General features: G+C 40.5%; 1 protein-coding gene across 2 annotated transcripts in view; it reads left to right on the top strand.

Annotated features, from left to right (window-relative positions):
• The window catches only part of tnr (tenascin R (restrictin, janusin)), a 203,806-nt gene that overhangs the window by 116,742 nt on the left and 65,204 nt on the right, over positions 1-21,860 (top strand). For both annotated transcript variants that reach the window (XM_028593565.1, XM_028593566.1), the window contains 5 exons: positions 10,557-10,677; positions 12,235-12,457; positions 12,599-12,699; positions 13,828-13,990; positions 14,740-15,216. In XM_028593565.1, coding sequence (XP_028449366.1) covers positions 10,594-10,677; positions 12,235-12,457; positions 12,599-12,699; positions 13,828-13,990; positions 14,740-15,216 — 1,048 coding nt within the window. In that variant the 5' untranslated portion in view covers positions 10,557-10,593. The remainder of the gene's footprint in view (positions 1-10,556; positions 10,678-12,234; positions 12,458-12,598; positions 12,700-13,827; positions 13,991-14,739; positions 15,217-21,860) is intronic.

The raw sequence follows: 21,860 nt of genomic DNA, 5'->3' as shown, positions 1-21,860 counted from the left end.
CTTGGCGTATTGCTATCTTCAGGCAGCGGGAAGTGATCGCGCCATTGACCAACAAAGACCTGGTCTAAAGTCAATAGCATTTCATTTTAACAGCAAATTAGTAAAATGTGCCTAGGCTTATGTATAGCACACTATGCTTGTTACACACACACACACACACACACACACACACACACACACACACAAGAATAAGCCCAGTGTTCAAACAAAACAAAACTGTGCATCTTTTAAAAAGTAAAAGTATAAAAAGCAAAATGAAAATATAAAAAAGTACAATAATTGTATGGTTGTTGTGCTTTACAGCAAAACGTTTCACAAACGTATCTAAATCTAGTGCTTTTGGCACGCTGTTTCTCAGTACTGAGAACAGCCAGATTTCTCAGACGGTCATCTGCCATGGTTGAGCGCAGGTGAGTTTTTACAAGCTTTAAAGTTGAAAAGCTTCGCTCACACCCAGCAGTACTCACTGGCAAAACAATAGCAATTTCGCACAGGCGAAAAAGCTCAAAGAAAAGCTCTTTAAAAGGCACCAAGAACGTCACAAACTCAGTCAGACTGGACGGGTTTACTTTGCCATTTGATCTATTTCTTTCAAGAAGTCTTTTTGCCTGGTGTATCTCAGTTTTCAAGTCTTGCAAGTCAGAGCCATATTCCTCAGCCACTAACAAAACCAATTCTTCCTTTAAGAAGTCATTGTTTGATGGGTTATTATCTTGCTGCTAGAGTTTGAAAAGCGCCTGTCCACTTCACTGATCATTGAGTCTATGATGGGAATGAATATACCTTTTCTAAAGGCATCTTTGCTGTCGACATGTGTTTGCTGTCCAAGTGTAGATGTTACAAGAGTATCGTGTAGTCTCCTAGATGTGTGTTTGGTTCTTTTTGATTTGACAATGGTAGAAATGTTGCAACCATTGCATGTGTCAACTGCTGTACTCCACAGGTCATTAAAGCTCTCCTCTTTGCGATAATCTTCCAATGTCTGTCTGAGGGTTTCAGTAAGGTCAACTGCTTTGGTAAGGTCTACATTAGTTGACTGGAGCATCTCAGATGAAAACTTGGTTTCACCTAGCACTTTTCTGAAGACTGCAAGGAGCCCTATGAAATTAAAATCAATTTGAGAACGTAGTCATCTTGCGTCTACAGCTCTCTGTGGATTGGCCTCATCTGAAATTTCATCCAGCTCTCTTATTACTGCAGGCAGCCTGTCCATAAGGTTTCTACATGCAGCATAGCGACAGGCCTATCTAGTGTCACTTAGCCTTGGAAGTTCTCGTGGTGCTCCACTGAACATTTCTTTTTGAACATCCATCCACTTAATGTGAACATATGAGCCTGACATGAATGTGTACAGTCTTTCCAGCAAAGTGAAAAAACATGCAGCTTCTGGGACATTTTTTACACCGTCCACAATGACAAGATTCAAACATTGTGCCCTGCAGTGAACATAAAATGCATATTTGACAACTTCCTTAACCCTTGTTTGGACCCCAGAGCACCTGCCACTCATGACTGCAGCCCCATCATAGCCTCGGCCCACCAGATTCTCTTTGTATTCCAGTCCATACTTTTCCAGACATGAAATAAGTTTCTCTATCAAACTGGCTGCATCTAAGTGCTCTGCTTTCTGATACTCAACGAAGCTCTCCTGAACCACACCATTATAATAATATCTTACGACCAGAGACAGCTGCTGTCTTTAGTCTCAGCCGCTAAAATAGAAACATGCTCACTTTCTTTAACCCCCAAATCACAAATCACCAACAAACATCAATGATCCATGAATGAAGTCTTTTTAATAATCTATACGTTTTTCTTGCAGTAGCCTTTCTACAATAAGCCGTGGTAAAAGTTACTATAATCCGTTCAAGGAGTTTATAAGCAGACAGATTAGCTAGCTAGTTGATAAGTTGTCTGCTTCCACTTTATAAACAGATAGCCATAGCAGCTAACATTAACATTACTTTGCTGCTGGAGCAGTCAGCTACTTTAGCGATGTTAAACGTTGGCTACATAACGTTAGCAATATATCTTGTGTAGAATCCAGAGGGAAGGGTCAGGGAGCAGAGACACAGTATTTAGATGAATTGAGCTGGTTTGACCACGGAGATGGGACATGCTCGCTTAGCTTCACCGCAGTTGTGTGCGTCAGCGGCCGTGGGAGAGGGTGTAAAAGAGGGGTGTGGCGATGTCATCATCGATACGGATCCGTATTTACCATCCATACGAAGCCAAACGAGAGCCGTTTTCGGATTTTTTCACCCTGAGACCTGGTTTAAAAAAAGTGCGTTTTCAGGCAGTGCGTTTGCAGGATTCGTCTGGACGGTTGGCCCAAACGATGCAAAACATGTGCGTTTGCACAAAAAAACGTTTCCGTGTGGATGGCCCCTAAGGCATCATGTTTACTCACAAGATCTAAAATCTCAAGGAAATTTCCCGTTTTTTGAGGTTTCCGATTCATCATTGCCATGTTGGGAAATACTCTGAGTGGCTGTCAACAGCAAGGTTTCAGCCAAAGTTTGAATGTACTTTTGATTTTCGATTACTTGTTCTGATTTTCATCTCCCATCATTCCCAAGACAGTTGTATTTTTCTTGGCCATTCTTTTGAACTCACTCCATGCAATCATCGCATGTACACTAAACCCACTGTCTTTGGAAGTGGCCTTCTTCCAGTTAGAATAGCCATTTTCTGATGTGAATACACGGTTTTTTAAATGTGCAAAATGTCTGCATGCAAAGCAGCATGCTGCATCTTTAGACATGGAATATTCAAGCCATGGCTGAGAACTGTACCACTCCCTGTGGAAGCTTCTTTTTGCTGCTCCATGTTGTGTCTTTGGGAATGTCTTTAAATCAGGCTGCACTGCTGCATCACCTTTGCATTTTGATATATCTTAACAAAGAAAGAGGAGAGTGCCAAATATAATTATCTAATGCAGTTGAACAGTACATGGACATAGCCAATGCATATAAGTGGCATTACATATTATCCTACTGTACGGCAATTTATATGGAAGAAGAATAAAAACATACCATGTGGTCCAGGGGGAATTGCAGGTCTACCCTTTTCCTCTCTGTCATCTTCCTCCTCCTGATCACTCCCTGCCTCTATCCCTCTCTCTGAACTTGGAGCCTCCTCTTCATCCCTCACTGATTCTTCTTTTTCCTTGTCTCCTTCACTTATTTCCTCATCTCCTTCACTTATTTCCTCTTCTCCGTCACTTATTTCCTCTTCTCCATCACTTATTTTCTTGTCTCCTTCTGTCTTCTCCTGCTCTGACCCTCCTGGTCTCTCCAGTTTACTGCCTTCTCCTTCATTTCCCTCACGCTCTTCCTCCTGTGTACTTCTTTGAATTTTTTTTAGCAAAAAAGCTGGCAATATCCCCACTTTTAGCCTTCCTTTTCATGGTTAGGCTCCAGCTAAAAGTCAATATGTGAAAACCTCTGGTTATCCTTTGTGATGTCATGAGAGGTTTTTCTTTGTAGCAGGTGGGGTGTAGGGCAGAGACAAGCCAAAAAAGTGGTTGCAGGCAAACAGAGGTTTTATTTTAAGCAGTCTTTTCAGAAAATAGTTCAACGGAAAACAGTAACTTGAACTCAAAAACGTACTGTGAGTAAAACTACTAGGTTTAGCAAAGTCCTGCTAGCTTAGGTTCTTTCCCCATGACCTCTGCATTTCTTCTCTCTGCCTCTGCTCTCTGTCTTTTTCCAGTGCATGAGCACCTGCAGTAATCAACAGGCTGAGGCATTTGCACCTCCCTGTGCGGTGCATTCTGGGACTTGTAGTGTGGGTGGCGGCCATTTTGTCACTGGGTAGCCACTCCTGTAGTGGAAAATAGCGTCCCTCTACCACACGTCTCCTTGTGATGCCACACCTTGTATTACATTACACTGTAGGGCCATGTAGCTAATAAGTAGCCTATAACAAATATAAAATCAGAAAGATTTATCACATGCACACACTAGTTATGTTTAGACTACTTAATCCTATTGTATTTGTTATTTCCCCAGTTGTAACCTGGTTTCATTGCTGTGATATCTGAGAGGAAGTGGATTTATAGGACTGTTTAGCTAATCAAATGATCAATCTCCTAACTGGCACTGTATTGTGTGTTTTAACGTAACGTCGGCGTTACGGCGACCATCAGTAAACGTTATGGATACAAACAAGATTTTATATTTTTGATTAAGCTGTTCTTGTCTTTACTAAAATCAAAATTAGGCTAATCAAAGGGCAGAGTGCTCTTACAAATCACGAGGGAGCGATTTGACCGCCGATTTTGGCTAACGTAATAGACTCGCTGTTTTTGCTGATGCTGAATCGTCTTTAGCATACAATACATTCATTACAAATGTAACTTTAAGTTAAACATGTGGGTTTAAACTTCACCTGGGGAAACTCACTTCACCTTCAGAGGCACGGGGGGGCAGCTCAGTCTCTCCAGCCGGGTTGCAGGGCCACCGCACCGCAGCTGACTCACTGTGTGTGAGCCAGACTGAGCAAACGCCGCTCTGCACGTTTTGAATCAGGGATGTAGCTAAGTATTTGAGGGGCAGGGGGCTAAGATTACATTTAAAATTAAAATGCTCACTTTTGGTAACTGTATTGTTTAGTTCAATGTTTTGAGAAGCTTGTGGAAATAGTAGCGGTTTTGTTTTTACAAGTACAGTTTTTGGGCCACCAAAGTTAGGGGGGCAGCTCGGGGGGGCAAGGCTCTAGAGTGGGTGGGGGGCACCTGCCCCCCCTTTCCCCCCTGTAGATTCGCCCCTGACTGCATGTTACGCCCAAAACACACCTATGAATTAATGAAGACACTAAGTACAACCCTTTTGAACCATACGCACGGACCCTTTTTTCTGCCGTTAAACTAGCAAAAGTGGATTTGGACAGGCCCTAAATGCACCTGCGCTTAGATCGTTAAAATAAGGCCCCTAGTCTGAAGACTACACTGCAGAGTTCATCGCCTATATCTTTTTAGCCTGGACAGAGGCCATGTCAGTGCAGCTGGATAAAATAATATCCTTCCTCTTTTGATCTTTGAGGTTAGTTATGCTGCTGTTTGCCTTCTGGAGCAGTGGGCAGACCATGACTGACACTGACACGTTAGTATAACACACTCTCTTAAAATCTATCTCGGAGCGCTATTTAGCTACTTTGGTTAAAGTCAAAACAAAGCTATCTGGCTGCAGATTCAGTTGGCTGTATAAGTCCAGCAATAAAGGATCAGGAGCAAGGCCAGGAAAGTATAGTTTTGTTGTTAGGTAGTCACAAGTGAGTGACAGTAGAATCGTTTCATAAATCCAACAATAATAGTCTGTGGTACCATATGTTGTCTTTTGTTCTGTTTTTTCTAAAGTTGAGTAGACTATGATACACTGAAAAGCAATATCCATATACATGTCAAAATCAAAGGTGAAAATAAAGAAATGCAAGATGTATGTTTTCCTTTCATATTAAACTCAGTCTTGATATTTTTGTCCTAAAATATGTTCCCATTTTCTCCTTCTGTATCAAATACATTACCGGGGGAATAGCGTGTGTTTGTGTGTATGAGTGTTCATTTGTACCTTTGGGGGCTGTTTGTGAAAGATGAGACACTAATGTACAGTAATGGTACTGGTCTGTAAATGTGTTTTTTTCACTCCGGGGCCATTAGAAAAAAGAAAGCAAGCTCAGTAGTTTTACTATTATTATTTTTCAAATAGCTGTTTCTTCCAACAAGATGTTCCTTTCAATATCTGCCATTGACTTTGTTCACCCAGGATATGTAGAGAGTCTGAGCATGCTCTGAAAAAAAGAGATATAATTAGGAATTCTACATTACCACTCTTTACACTATTTTATGAATTAATTTATTATTTAGACATTGTAAATATCATAACCAGAATGTACATCCATCCATCAATCAATCAATTATTCATTTTTTATGGTTTCTCTGTTTACTATAAAACCAGTCATTTGTCATTTACTACTTGCTCTTTTATATAATATCTAGCAGCACATATACTGTATATGTATCCACAGCAAGCGATAAAAAAAGATTATTTGAAGCACCCACATGACATATATTGGATAAGTGTCTCGTGTTATTACACTGTGCATTTTTTAAATTCAAGTCTTATTTCATATCGACTCCTCTGCCCATAAACCACATTGTGGATGAAAGACTAAGGTACTTTAAAAGATTCAAGACAAAAAAATATATCAAAAGCTCACCTCAGAGAGAAATGCAATCTAACAAAGATGAAAAAAGTAAAACAGACAAGATCAAAGTGATTATTATTTTTTTCATCAGGCTTTTAAGCATGCTGGTTTTTGTGATTCATTTTACAGTTGGGATATTTTGCAGAGTAGCTTTTTTTTGTATGAGCTGAAAATTTTAACTTTTTCCTTTGTAACGCTGCATAAGTTTTCTGATGTTTTTTATTATAATTGGAACAGGCCATTTCATTTCGGCCTCACGGGGTCTGAACTCATCCAGTTTGTCTCAAGAAAATCTCCAGGTAATACATAACGTGACAGCGTGGTTCCAGAGCATTTCAGTCATTGACTTTGTTTTTCTACACACAGAATATTTAGCTGTGATTACGCAGGATACATACACATGCACTCTCAGTTTTTCCATGCAGCTAAATTACTTCACCAAGTTTTTTTTGTACTTACACAATCAGAAAGTGTTTCTAGATCGAGAGGCTGCCTGCCTGCCTGCTGACAGATCTAATTACTGTCAAGGCAGATGGACTGTTATTAAAATGAAAGGCTAAAAAACGTTGATACATGACAGTGTGATTTTGTGTATTCTGTGCATTTCCCAATGTGTATTTGTGTTGATATGACTGTGAATGCAACAGTACTGTGGATTTGAAGACGTATGTATCAGTGCCCTTGGTTTTGTGCTGGCTAATGTGTGCGTGTGCATGTGTTCTCTCTCTCCTGGAGAAAAAAGTGAGTAAATTAAGCCAGTTGTTAGTGCCTGAAGCATGTTGATTCTCTTCACTCTGAATGAATGGGTTCTATCCTTAATTGAGCCTCCATGATAAAAGTCTTCTCGTTGTACGATGAAATGCTTGTGGGCATTAGCCTGCTCCATGACCCAATGACTAAAGGATAAACCCTGTGACTTTGAAACTCTTTCAAACTTGTATCACTGCCAGTGTAAAACTATATGGGTCTATATTTGGTAGGCATTTAAAAGCAGTATGCCTTAAAGCAAGACACTTGCATGCATCACAAGACCTTATATCTATTTGTTCTATATAATGTATCTATATAAGGTTGCATGACAATCACGATACATCTATTTTTTACCTGTTTCTTTGTCGTAGAAAAGAGGATTAAGAAACTGGTATAAACTAGTATAAAATAGAGCCAGTCTCACATATTGGTAGCCCTTTTTGATTCATAGCATTTATGTATTTATTAATGTACATGTTTGTATTTATTTATTTTTACAGGGAAAATGCAGGTTAATCCTTGTCCCTTGGTCAGATGTTGGATTAGCCATTAAAACAACAATAAAACACACATGTAAAATCAGAGCAGAGGAAATAGATGATAGAACTGTATTAGCGTATTTGTCAGCCGATAATTGCAGTACAGAAATGCACAAAATATGTTTAATATAGTTGACAAAATAATCCCACTACAAATATGCATTTAATAGCTGTTCTGGAGCTTTCGATTTTATCACACAATCTTCATCTGCAAATGGACTTAAATGTAAAAATTGAAATGTCTCATCCATGTTGTTTAAAGTGCTCATATTATGCTCATTTTCAGGTTCATAATTGTATTTAGAGGTTGTACCAGAATAGGTTCATGTGGTTTTATTTTCAGAAAACACCATATATTTGTTGCACATTGCTGCAGCTCCTCTTTTCTCCCTGTGTGTTGAGCTCTCTGTTTTACCTACAGAGTGAGACATCACACCATCTTTGTTGGGAGTCGCACATGAGCAGTAAGTACTGCTAGCTTGTCAGTTGCAGAGTATGAGGGCGTGCCACGCTAGCAGCTAGGCGAGCATTATAACGTGTGTTACAAAGTGACGAGCTTTGTCACGGAACTAAAACTTTGGGCTTTTTCACTTTGTAAACCTATAACGTGCACAAAAAGGAAATATAACCCAATAAAGGAAAGGGGAAAAGCCAAAAAGCATAAAATGAGCACTTTAATATATTTATAAACATTGACGGCAATAAATAGTTTGTCCCCCAGAGAGCCCTGACAAATTACCTGATCAGTACATACTGTATATTGCTCAGAGTTCTTTAGTTACCAGGTTGGAAAGGCCTTAAGGGTCTTCTGAATTATCTTTTAATAATTTCCAAGATGTTTCCTGGAAAGAACATAATGAAAATAATGTAACTGATTACTCATTAAAGGGAAAATACAGACCGTTTTCATTTTGTACACTTCTAGTTAATTAAATCCAATTAATTGCTAACGTAACCTAGAGCGGTGGTTCCGAGGACCACCAGGGGTCCTTGAGGGGGTTCCAGGGGGTCCTCAGCAAAAAGGGGAATCATTATTTTCACTCTGATTACATCCATAAGTAACACAATAGCATAATGTAATATATAACATATTCTGGTTATGGGTTTCGTACACTTTCTGTAATAAAACTACGGTAAAAGCAAAAATCTTATCAAATGGGGGTCCGGGGTCTAACTTTGGTCAGTTTAGGAGTCCTTGACATGGAAAAGAGCAGAAACCACTTACCTGGATTGATTTTAGCACAGCTGGTCAACTTAACATGCACAAATGTGAAATTTGTCAGTATTTGTCAGTATTGTAGGACTCAAAAGAATATGGCGACGGTGATTCCTGAGAGGTGTTTTCCATAATGCTTGTTATAGAAAACGAGTGAAACATCAATTTAGTGTCATTCATCATCATCACGTGTTTGAAGCGTGCGTGCGAGCCCTCTACTGAAGTCAGCTGAAGGGATGCTGTTTTAGCTAATGGCTGTGAACAAGATGGTTCCAGTTGGCTTTGTCCGTCTCACTCCTTCATTATCAGCATGCTTCTCATTTGTTTGGTGAATTCACCGGTTAAACGGCTCGTGTCGTGTCAAACACTCTCCCCTCAAGCAGCATGCTTTCAATCTCTTCAGTGTAGAGCAGGCAGCATTGGTTGGGAGTCGATTCTATCAAGGCCAAAGTCATTGTTAAAAGCATTAGCGGCACAGTCTGAAGCGAAGCATGCTGCAGATTGTAATGTATGACCAGCTATCTTTCCCCTATGGGTCTTTTATGATATACTGTACGTGTCAACATTCTTTATGTCAGTGTTTTTGTTCACCACACACATACAAAACCTCACACACATGCACACGCACACAGAGGTTGTTCCACTTTGCCATAAAATGAAGGATGTGCTCAGATGGGTGCAACAGATCTTGAAAGTAAAGTCTGAGTCTGCATCAATTCAAAACAACAAACCGTTTTATATCTTCAATGAGACAAACTTAAAAGGTTTGCATGGCTCACACACACTTGGACTGTTTCTCATTTATTTGCAAATACACTGATGTTTCAACATTTCCACCCTAAATGATCAAAAAAGGCATAGTCAGTTAGGTGATAAGAATACTTCCATCTGGCTCTCACAAAAGGCGCCAGCTGAGAGCAGTAGCCTGCTTCACCAGCATCAGATGCATTGTTGTGATAAAAGAGACTCTTGAATACAGGCTCATCTGCAATATGTTTTTTGTTCCCCCTTCTGAATAGTCTTTTGCCCATGCATACATAGATATGAACGTGCTAAACTCAAAGGAGTTGTGCTTAAATTTACTGCTAGGACACTTAAACGCACACACATGCCGCTGATGTAATTGCTTTTGAGTCTTGTCCTTATACTTTCCAGGTACCAGCTGTCCCCACACTTGCGAGATAGAATATCTGCAGGTTGAGTAAGATGTTTGATCCAGCTGATAGTGGCAAAACTCAATAAATTCAAATAGCGACATTACAGGCAAACTTCAGCTCTGCAACCTTTCATCTGTGCTGATATGTGACAGTCAGCTTGAAGGATCCACATCAGTTTTTTTTTTTTCTGTGCGGCTTTTATTTCAGTGTGTCCCTGTTCTCACTTCCCCACTCAAGGGAGAGGGGATTACAGCGACATCACACAAACCATTTCTCTACTGAAATCCATCTATCAACTCTCTCCCTGAGCAATATTTCTGTATTCCTCCCAAGTGGAAAGATCAAATATTTGGTATTGCACAGTGAAATACATTCAAAGGTTCTTCCAGTTGCCAGTTCCACAATCCCTTTTTTCTTCGAAAGCCAATTATTTTATGTCAGATCAAAGACATGTATTTACCATTTACAGAGGATAAGCTGATACAGAGGATAAGCTGATGGCAGTGAGACTACCCACTCTCTCTCTCACACACACACACACACACACACAATAGACAAACATGAACCGATATGTTTCCATGTTGGCACACTTAACTACACTGGAACAGCTACATTATATATTTTCCAAGCAACACAAACATCATCCCTGACTGGTGTTTCTCTTTTTCTCTTCTCACTTCTCCACAGGTGCGAGTGGACAGGAGTGGTGAGGTTTCTTCCCAGCATGCAACTGGCACAGCAACATAACAGGGCTACTGTGCCCACAGCAGGCTGGATCCTAGTTTTGGCTCTGTTTCTTGCTCTACAGGTAAAATGCGTTCGGACAAAATTGCCAAAATGAGTTGAGCTGCCCGGGGCTTTTTTTTTTTTTTTTATTTTAATTTTTTATTTCAAATCTACTATTTTTGGCAGCCATGTTAATCCCTTGACTCAGTGCACACATCCACACTTATGAGAGAGAAGTGATGATTTGGAGTTCAGTGTTGCTTTCCTGTACATTTCACCTAAAAAGACTTACTTTTTTTTTTGTTATAAGGGAAAGGTGTTACAATTGATCCTTCACTAAGCCCCGCCCCCCACAATTACTGTTGCTACGTCTTTCAAGCTTTCCATTCTTGCATGTGCAATTTGCAGTCCATAGTGATATTGGTGGCAGATTTAGCACATTTAAAACTCTTAGTAGAGAATAGCTGCTGATGTCAGAAAAAAGTAGGCTTCTCATTCTTGCCAGTGACCGTCAATATTGTTGTGGCTACAATGGCGACGGGTAGATTTTATCAGTGGCTAACATTAGCTCCATGAGCTGGTTGAAAATGGTATTTGGTTGACTGGTTTCTGGCTGACTCATTTTAAAAGAGGCTTGGGGCTATTTACATACAAAGACTGAGGCTACAGCTGCATGTCTCAGGCAAAAAGTCACCATCCTCACCAGTTAAGGCCACAAAGACATGGAATAAGCTTCTTTAGCGGACATGCTAACATTTTTAATCCATTCCTTCACTTATTCTTGTGTTTTGGTGTTTGGTGAAAAGCTTAAAAAACACATACACCATCCAAATAATTTAAATTTAAATGACTACAGCTCCATGCACATTCTCTTCAACATGTGCAGACGTCTAAAAATCAACAGACCTGCTGTGCCTAGTTACAGTTGCTAAGCTATATTTGGACAATTGCTATTCAGTGAATGGGTTTCATAAATGCTAAGTTGCACAAAGGTAGTGCTAGCAAGTGCATATTTAACAAGATGTCATAAATATAGTACTCAGTTTGGGTTCGGGTCGGGCTCGGTCACATCAGCGCGATAATGCATTTTGCTTGTTGCCCCGTGTGCGCTCATCTGTTGACATTTCCAAATGCCTTTCCTACAGTTGCTTAATAAAAGCGGGCTTTCCACACAAACAAACGTACGTGCGTCATTAGTATGAGGAAAAAAAATGAGATTTTAACTGTGTCAGGCTCGGGTTGGGCTCGGACATAAATATCTTAATTCCTGTCGGGCTCGGGTCAGGTTCGGTTACTGCTCTGTCGGACGCGGGCCGGGCTCGCACAGAAAAATGCGGCCCGATCCGCACTATATTCTGCCAGACAAAAACAAACCACAATTTCAAAATACTGAACTGTCAGCAGATTCTTTGCAAATGACTCACGTTTTTGAATGTGAACATTGTATTGTCAGTCTTCCAGCGAGTGAGAAAATCCTTCTTATACTGTGTAATGTGTATTAGTGTCATCTTGTTTTGTGTTTCCCCCCCGGTTCTTTTCTTAGCTCCATCATGTTCTGTAAACACAAGATATAAAGGACAAAAACATACTCCAGAGTCCAAACCGCGTGTGTTTTGTTTCATATTGTCTCTCTCTGCAGGGTGCCGCTCATGCTGCTCCATCAGGAGACAACAAGCTGGTTCGTACCACCAGAGTGAGGAGACAGACCCCAGGGGGGAATCAGCCCCCCTTTGCTTCCTCAGTCAACGAAACCCTGCGGGAGCAACCTGTGGTCTTTAACCATGTCTACAACATCAATGTACCCTTGGAGTCTCTGTGCTCTGTCGACCTGGATGCCTCCGCGCCACCTGCCCCCGGTGATGGTGAGGTCCAAGTCTTTGGGTTTAAACTCACTCTAGTCATCTTATCTGCTGTCCTGGACTGGAGGCACCTTGTGTTCACATAAAGACACACAAACGTGCCGTATTTAGACACTTTTAAGACCTATTGTTTTTGATTTAAAGGTTCTCGTGCCGAGTTGGGGTCCACACCTTCTGTAGATGGTCCAATGGATCCAAATGGACCAACGGAATACACTGAGCAGACGCTGGATGCTGACAGCCAGGTAGGTGTTTTAGAAATATATTTTTTTTTTATTTTAACTCAATTAGTAGTAAAACATAAAGAGCAGTACATTATTTCGGATGACTAGAGAGTGAGGTGTGAAGATACCTTTTTTTTTTTTTAAAGTGATACGTCACCCAAAACAAAAGTACCCCAATCGTTTGAGTGCCATACACTGTAGTCTTTGAAGTGCTCATATTATTCTCATTTTCAGGTTCATAATTGTATTTAGAGGTTATTTCAGAATAGGTTTACATGGTTTTATTTTCAAAACCATATTTTTGTTGTACTGTGTTAACAGTGTTTTCTGTTGGATATGGTAACTCCCTTTGGGGTGGACTTTGGGCTTATTCACTTTGTAAACCTATAACGTGCACAAAAAAGATATATAACACAATAAAGGAAAGAGAAAAAGCCAAAAAGCATAATATGACCACTTTAAAGGTGTGGTCAACATGAATTCAAGCCAATAACAATTGATTGTGATTGTGAGTTTCAGTTCAGATCAGTTTTTTAAGATAAAAACATAGATGGAATATTGTAAAACCACCACTGCAGCGTAATTAGATTGCATGTCAGAAATGTGTCTTGTTTTACAAATGAACACTGTTTCGCATATTGTACATAAAAAAACATACATCAAAAACTATCAATAACCCACTCCCCTATTCATTAATTTATATTCTAAGCCTAAAACAACAAGTCGTATATTAAGTACAACTCTTTCCTCTAAACTATGACAGATGAACCTGGTGAACTTGTTTTTGGGTGCCTACATTGGCTTGTACACATTCTTCGCGGGGCCATCTTCTGCTCTTGCTTTTAGGGAGAGGTGGATAATTTAGGAAGTTTCTACAGACATTTTGATACTTATAATTAAAGCATGAAAACTGACTATGGCCTGAGTTCTCCCTGTCAGACAAAACTATAACCTTTTTTTCTACCACTTTCCGAACATACAAAGCTGGCAAGTGTTTGATACTTGAAAGATAGATTTTAGATGAATTACAACTTAGAATGAGCAGAATCTGCATCGTCCCATAATTGTTGTTTAAATTGGCCTTTGAGCTTAATTAACACTCTTAGGTGCCTATATGTACCTCTTAACCAAACTGTTCTTGTTCTTCAGGTAACATTTACTCACCGCATCAACATCCCAAAAGCTGCATGTGGTTGTCCAGCAACAACCACAATCCAGCAACTTGCCACCAGGGTGGAGATGCTAGAGAGAGAAGTTTCCTTGCTCAGAGCTCAGTGTGGGTCCGGATGCTGTGGGGAGAGCTCAGCCATGGGTGAGTACTGGTCAACAATCATAACAAAGTATATGGATACACTTTATAAGCCATTTTACCTTCAATATTTGCACTACAAAACCCTCTGGTATCAACCATCAGGGCTTTCAAACGCAAAGATACCAAAAGCTGCAAAAAAAAAAAACAGTTCATACCATGAATAAAGAGGAGCTGGATGGCAGCTGAATATTGATGCTGGAGGGTGACATTCTTTCCACACAGTCTTGGTTTAAAAGGTGTGGAGAAACCTTAGCGACTGGTAAAGACTTTGTTCACTATTTAGGAGATGATGCCATTATAATGTGAGTGGACTACAATGGATAAAGTTATAGGATAAAATATGGTTAAAGGATCTGCTCCGTTGACACCATCACCCCATTCAAATATTTTCTGAAAACGCTCCATCTCTTCAGTGGGAATATGATTATCTCCAGCAGTCATGGTTACATCAGAATGAGGATGAAATGATCGGCTGAGGAGGAGGGCGGCTAGATGGAAATGCCCAAAATAATATAGTTTTCATGTATGTCTTGAATACTGTTTTTCCCGTCATATCGGGATCTGAGGTTTCTGTTGTGAACATAAAGAGGATTGTATGTGTTCATTTCTAAGTTTATATCAAAATGAAAGAAGTACTGGTAATAGTACCTCAAAACAGAACTGTCCCTTTAGGTTTGATTGTATTGCCACTTTGAATAAAGCATAATGTTGTCACATAATAATGTACAGTATATACCTTTCTTTATCAGGTCATATGGACTTTGTCCCAGGCTGCAGTGGCCATGGCAGCTTCAGCTTCGACCTGTGTGGCTGCATCTGTGAGGAAGGTTGGTCCGGAAAAAACTGTTCGGAGCCTCGCTGCCCAGACGACTGCTCCGGCCAGGGGGTGTGCGTGGAAGGGGAGTGCGTGTGTGACCGTGACTTTGGAGGCGACAACTGCTCAGAGCCGCGGTGCCCTTCAGACTGCTCGGGTCGCGGGTTGTGTATCGACGGGGAGTGTGTGTGCGAAGAGTCCTTCACTGGCGAAGACTGCATGGTCGGGAGGTGTCTTAACGACTGCTCGGATCAGGGACTGTGCACCAACGGGACGTGCCAGTGCAGGCCTGGGTACGTGGGAGAGGACTGCTCGCTGGTCTACTGTGCCAACAACTGCAGCAAGAAGGGAGTCTGCAAGGAGGGATTCTGTGTCTGCCAGGATGGATTTGCAGGAGATGACTGCAACTCTGGTAGGCTATTACTTTTTATCCTTTAGGTCAGTTGGATTCTCTTGACTGTTGTCGAGTACAAAAAGTATTTTGTCAGATGGGTTCTGTTCCCTGAAGCAGAAACTCCCTTAACACGTGCTGTCAGTGCGACCAGGATCAAGTTACTCAAGACAACGACTCTCTGAGACTTTCAGACAGTTCAGTCTGAATTCCTGAGCAGGAAGAGGTTTCTTTTAAAATTAGAGCTGAACATTAGATGGAGTGGCTCCATTGCCAAAAGCGATTTACTGTAATGTGGGCACATTTCCTGTTCATTCATTGCTGGCAATATCTCTGAGGTTTATTTGGGTGGCAAACTTGAATACATGCTTCAGAATACAGTCTAGTGAGTATCTTTAGAAAAGGCATCTTGATGTGTCTTTATCTGGTTTACTTACAGTGTGGGAGTATTTCTAAAACATGAACAAGAAACTGATTTGGGCCACTTGATAAATAACACCAGCAAGCAAACAGTAAGATATTTTCCCTTAGGCTATTCTTAAAGATAAAAAATCTTGTTTGTGATGCTCTTACACTGTTAGATGTCATCAGTACTGTATATGACATTCAGTACAGTGATGTTTGGACTGGATTTTTATAGAGATGGGATGTAAAAATCCCATATATGTGTGTACACACTATCTGTCAAACATATACAATTAGGGCTCCCACCAAAATACTTAAAGGAACACGCCGACTTATTGGGACTTTAGCTTATTCACCGTATCCACCAGAGTTAGACAAGTCCATACATACCCTTCTCATCTCCGCGCGTGCTGTAACTCTGTCTGATGCTCCCAGCATTAGCTTAGCCTAGCAAAGATCCTGCAGGTAACTGGTTCCAACTAGCCTACTGCTCCAAATAAGTGACAAAATAATGCCAACATGTTGTAATTTGTATATTCACAGGGTGTACAAATAACAAGGTCACATGAGACAAAGCCATCTTCTAACGTATATAAACTATATTCTCAGAAAGGCGAAGCACCGCTACTTCTGCTACTTGGGTGGAGTGATATGCTTGCAGTAGCCTACCTGAGAAGAACCGGACAGAGAATAGAAATGCTTCGCTTTTCTGAGAATATAGTTCCCAGTTTATATACGTTTAGAAGATGGCTGTGTCTCATGTGACCTTGATATTTGTACACGCTTTGACTATACAAATCACAACATGTAAAGAGGAACATGTCGGTGTTATTTTGTCACTTATTCAGAGCAGTAGGCTAGTTGGAACCAATTACCTCCAGGATCTGTGCTAGGCTAAGCTACCGGTGGAGCCTTTGGAAAGATCTACAACGCGCATGGAGATGAGAAGGGTACGTATGGATTTGTCTAACTCTGGGGGTTACGGTGAATAAGCTAAAGTCCCAATAAGTTGGCGTGTTCCTTTAATTAACTAAAAGGGCACTCGGAGAGGGCAGACCTCCTACAAGGAATGCCCCATCTCACAATGTCAACGCAGTGTAAATTTTTACCAGTCGGCAAGTAATTTTCATAATCTGACACAGTATGAATGCAGCACAAATCCTATCTCACAACATTAAAGAAAGTGAAAAATAATTTGTGCATCCACCCCATGATTAGGAGCCGCTCCAAAATGTAATGATTTCTTTTCTTGGCCCTTCCAACAAGTTTCATGGAAATCGGGCCAGTAGTTTTCCGTAATCCTGCTGACAGCCAAACAAACCACAAACCAAAAACCAAAGAAACAAACAAACGGACAAAAAATAAGTTATTTAGTGGAAAAAAAAAACTCAAGATTGCGCTGATTGGTTGAGGAACAACATACGCATACATTGGAGACGAAACAGCAGGTCTCATATTTCAGACACTGCAATTTTTCGTTACTAAATTCACTTCTGAGACTTTTTTATGCAAGAAATCAACTATATAAAGCTCAAATATGGGCTGTTTTATGAAAATGTATGGCTAATTTCAAATTTGGTAAGACGTGTTGGACTTCAGGAGGTCCACACAGTCTAACGTGACAGCGGCAGCCCGCTGCGCTCCTTACCCAGGAGAAAGTCACCATTTCTGGGTTACTGGACAACCGGGGCTCGGCGGAGCTGTCCGGCTGCCGACATAACTATAGTATATTTAAAGTTTGAATTTTGTTTTCAATTTAATGCATTTTTGTGACTGTGAGGGGTTTTGTTAGCTGCTAGTGTCCCTTCAATCCTATGGGTAGCTAAAGATCGCGGCTAGCTAGCTACACTTTCGGCATAACTATAATATATTTACAGTTTGAATTTCGTCACGCCACTTATATAACAGCTACACTAAGGTCCGATTTCAATTGAATGCATTTTTGTGAATATGCAGGGTTTCGTTAGCTGCTAGTGTCCCTTCAATTCTATGGGTAAAGATCGCGGCTAGCTGCAGGCCCTGGAGCTCCGTCAGGGCCTCGGCATTTGGTAGTCCAGTAACCCAGAAACGAGGACTTTGCGCGGGTATGGAGCTCCGCGGGCTTCCGGTCATGACAAAGAACCATCTAGCTCACAGCGAGCCGTGGTCTGTGAAGGAGGACAGACTGGGCGGCGAGGCAGCACCGGCCACTGTCACGTTAGCCTGCTGAGCTCCTGCTGAGCTCCTGCTGAACTGCGACACACAGTCGACAAAATTTTCAATTGGCCATCAATTTTCGTAAAACGGCCAATATTTGACCTCTGCATAAAAAAGTCGCAGAAGTGAATTTAGTAATTAAATAGGACGAACAATGTATAACATTTCTGAGATCTGCGTGACCTAGATTCAAAAGACTAAGCTGACCTCAGGTCAGTGGTGTAGCCTATGTAAATGTTGGGGCGTGACAAAGGTAGAGACTAGAGCCAAAAAAAGAGGAGCCAAATCTCAACGTTCGTTGAGATTTGCCCATTTTCAGAGGCAGTCAAAGTGTGAGATTTGCAGAGGAAAGAGGTGTCAATAGGATTTTGAGGTTCTATGTATGTCCTATTTACTCACCAAACTGTTGTTTTTCAACAATGACATGGTAAAATCGGTTTTGCATTCTGTCACCCCTTTAAGCAACTAATCGCTCCAGCACTTAATACATTATTACGGAGGGACCTGTCACATTTTCTGCAGCTGAGACAGTTTCTGAGTCATGCTCGTCTTTTGTTCACACCCAGCTCTCCAAGCCAAAATATCAAATGCTCCTCTGCTATTTGAGGCACCTGTCAACAAAGTGAAGGATGAGGACGGATAAAAGAGTGAGCAATAGATAGACAGGGAGGGCAAATCAAATTACTAAAGCTGATTCCTCCTTGCTGCCCTTCCATTTCATATCTATACCAAGTGAGGGCGTCCGAAATGTTGCAATTAGAGGCTAAAATAGCCAGTGCTTGTAGGGGATAGTTTGCTGAATACAAAACAAAGCAGTTCAATTACCAGAGACCTGTAGGGTGACAGGCGTAAGTGTTTCATGCTATCAAAAGCTGAAGAAAGCGGGATGTATTTTTGCTTCAATTACGCTGGCCTATATTCTTCCACCATTAGAAATAATGGAGGCTGTTGAATTTAAATGGAATGTTTCAGGCGTAGAGATATGATACTGTATATCTTTACATAAAAAATATCCACCCACAAAGCAGAGATCATCTTGTGCTGAAGAGTGGCATTTAATCTTGACGGCAGAGGAATTCGACAATCATTTCAATGAGTCCCGATGCTACAGTGAAAAAGTAGCGGTGACATTCTCACATTGTTGACATCCTCTTAGTGCGGCAGTGGTGTCAACTGACATTTACATTACTCAAATAGTTATGGGTCTCAGTGCTGTTATATTATCTAGGCAAAAACTGTGATGTTAAAGGATTTTGGCAGACATGTGACAGTCCACCTGATCACATGCTCGTTCTAGACACAAACACACCTAAACTTAAACAGCAGGTTGTGTGTGACAATACCAAAATTATGACTTTGATACGATACCCTGCCTAAATATATCGATACCCATAAAGAAACATAATACATAAGGAAAAATAATGCAATGATATGTGTCAGAATCTGGAACTTTTATTTGTTATTTAAAAATGTAAAAATCTATTAATTAAAAGAATCACATGGTTCGCGGTAATCTGAGATCCCCTGTACTTGGGTGTATTTCATTTTTTTGATAGTTAACTTCATATTTGCAACCAGCCGGCCCCCGCCAGCACATCAGGAAGAGTTCAGGCAGAGAGTGGTACTGCTGTACGGGCTGCAGTACCACTTATACAGATGGCGAGACTCGGCTTCCAAAACGAAAAGCCACACAACAATAATAATTCCGATGAAGTTCTTTGAGAAGTTGATCAAGGGAAAGCTGCTGAAATTAGGAAGACACCAAAGTAACTGTAAGAAGTGCTGTGTTGTGTTGAAGTGGTGTTTGTGAACGCCCGCTGTTTATGTTTTGACCGCCTGCTCCCACCCGCAGCAAAGTTAAAAACTGCTCTCTCCCGCGGGATCCCAATCCCAATGCAGTCCTCCGCTCAACCAGCACACACACACTGCCCTGCTGTCGCACATGTAACTCAACACAACTCGTAGCAAAATAGCCAACATCTCTTATTAAAACACAGCCATTCACTACCGGTACTAATAAAATGGGGTGTAGTATTGTGTTTAACGGCAGGGTATTGAGATACCTTTCTAGTATCGGTATACAATGCAACACTAGCTGTAGGCAAAGGACACAATTTGTCTTTGTGCCATTCACAGTCTGCCTCTGCAGGACACATACTGTTATCATTGTTTTGGCTGAAATTGTGTTCCACCAAACCAGAAGCATTCTACTGCACTGAAGAGAAATTGATTTTATTTTTTTCGCATGACAAAGGATCTTTGAAAGTATGTATTTTGCAGCCACCTTTTTGTCAACCAAAACAGATGTGAACTTTTAACAAAAGTCCAGTATGCGCCACCTTTTTTTGTTTTTTACATGAATAGAGTGGTTAATTTAAGCAGGCAAAAATGTAATTCTGTAATGTTTAGAGGTTTGTTTCGAGTGAAAACTCTGACACCCCAAAACGTTTTTAGTTCTTAACTCATATGAACACCACAAAATTGTAAGTAGTATTACAAAAAGAGCACAATGATAAACTATATCCTTTCAACTTTAAAAGAAACACTTAAACACACTATTTCCCATAGTCATTCAAGACTACTTAATGTCAGCTGTAGATAATAATTCCCATACTTATTTATAGGCTACCTGTAATATTTGGCCATTGTATTAGTTCTTTTATTATCTATTCTATTTCTTATTTTATTATATTCTGTTGAAAATTACTTTCAGTCACTGCAATTATCTGATTTCTCTTCTCATATCTTATTGAAGGTGTTGTTCTTGACTCCACTGGCTTCACATGACCAAGCTTGTTGCTGGACAGGTATTATCAGGGACAGCTGACTGCCAGCTTTGTGATACCTGTTATCCAGGATCACCAATGTTAGGCTTCGTAAAGCCAGGTAACCCAGCCTGACTAACTTTAACTTGCTTTGTGATACAGGCCCATGGTTGGGTTTGTAACTAAGTTTTGTGAACCCAGTCAAAATGCAACAGAATAGGACTCTCTACCATGGATCAGAGGTAAAGGTAAACAATATCGTAGCACAGTGGCCATGGGAGAATTTGGCTCTGGAACCGTGTAGATTTTAGTTTTTCCTTTTTTCAGCAACAGCAGACTAAATCTTTGCATCATTTAAAAGTGGAAACTAAAAATACATAGCATTAAAGCTTTGTATTATTCCGATGTTTTGTATTACACACAAATACCAAAATATTGTACTTCACACTACAGGTTTCAGTTTAGTCAAAAGCAAATGGAGAAGGAGAAATGCCATTACATAGAGTAGCCTGAAGGTAAGTTAGTCCTCTGATGATGCGCTGACCTTCGTTGTCAGCTGGAGTTTCAACTTGAAGGTTTAAGTTCAGTGAATACTGCTGTATCTGCCTATGATAGCATACTGATTAGACCTAATGAGAGTTAAAGACCCCGGGCGAGATTCCTGAATAACCTTCAGCAAGTTGCCATTTTGAAGCAAACCTTAGAAAAGATACATGCCTGAGAAATGGTTTTACAATTGTCCATAAATGGAGAAGGAAAAAAAACTCAGCATTTGAATTAGTTAGGAAAAGGAGTGAAAGGCCTTTAATTTGATTAGGAGTTAAATATATAGGTGATATAACCAGTGTATTTGTAACGTTCAATGTATGTACATAAGAATTTTAACACGATTACTTGTGAGATAATGTTTCTAATGTTAGGCTGCATGTATACAATATAGAAGTTGTGTTCAGATTCACCTTCACCTTCACGTGTCAGGTGATTCTACCTGGGGGAAGTTCTTGAAACTGTCCCAAGATCAAAATGTGATTAAAGTGAAAGATAGAAAAAAAGGATATTGAGTTAGGCGGTGAAATCTGCTGCTGAAGTTGGACACTGGCCCAACCACAAAGGTCCGAAACTCTCTTGATACTAGAATGTCAGGTTAAAGCAGTCCTGGGCGACAAAAGAGTAAACAGTATGTTTGCATTCAAATGAACTGGTCGTTGATGAGCTTTCACAAGGCAACAACATGGTGAGATGCTCAATGCTTCTCTATCTCTGCTGTATGTTTTAGTAAAAAACTTCCTCTGGCTAACC

This window comes from Perca flavescens, chromosome 12 (genome assembly GCF_004354835.1).
Source record: "Perca flavescens isolate YP-PL-M2 chromosome 12, PFLA_1.0, whole genome shotgun sequence".
Lineage (NCBI taxonomy): Eukaryota > Metazoa > Chordata > Actinopteri > Perciformes > Percidae > Perca > Perca flavescens.
Note: the sequence above shows the minus strand (reverse complement) of the source record. Positions and strands in the feature narration are given on the sequence as shown.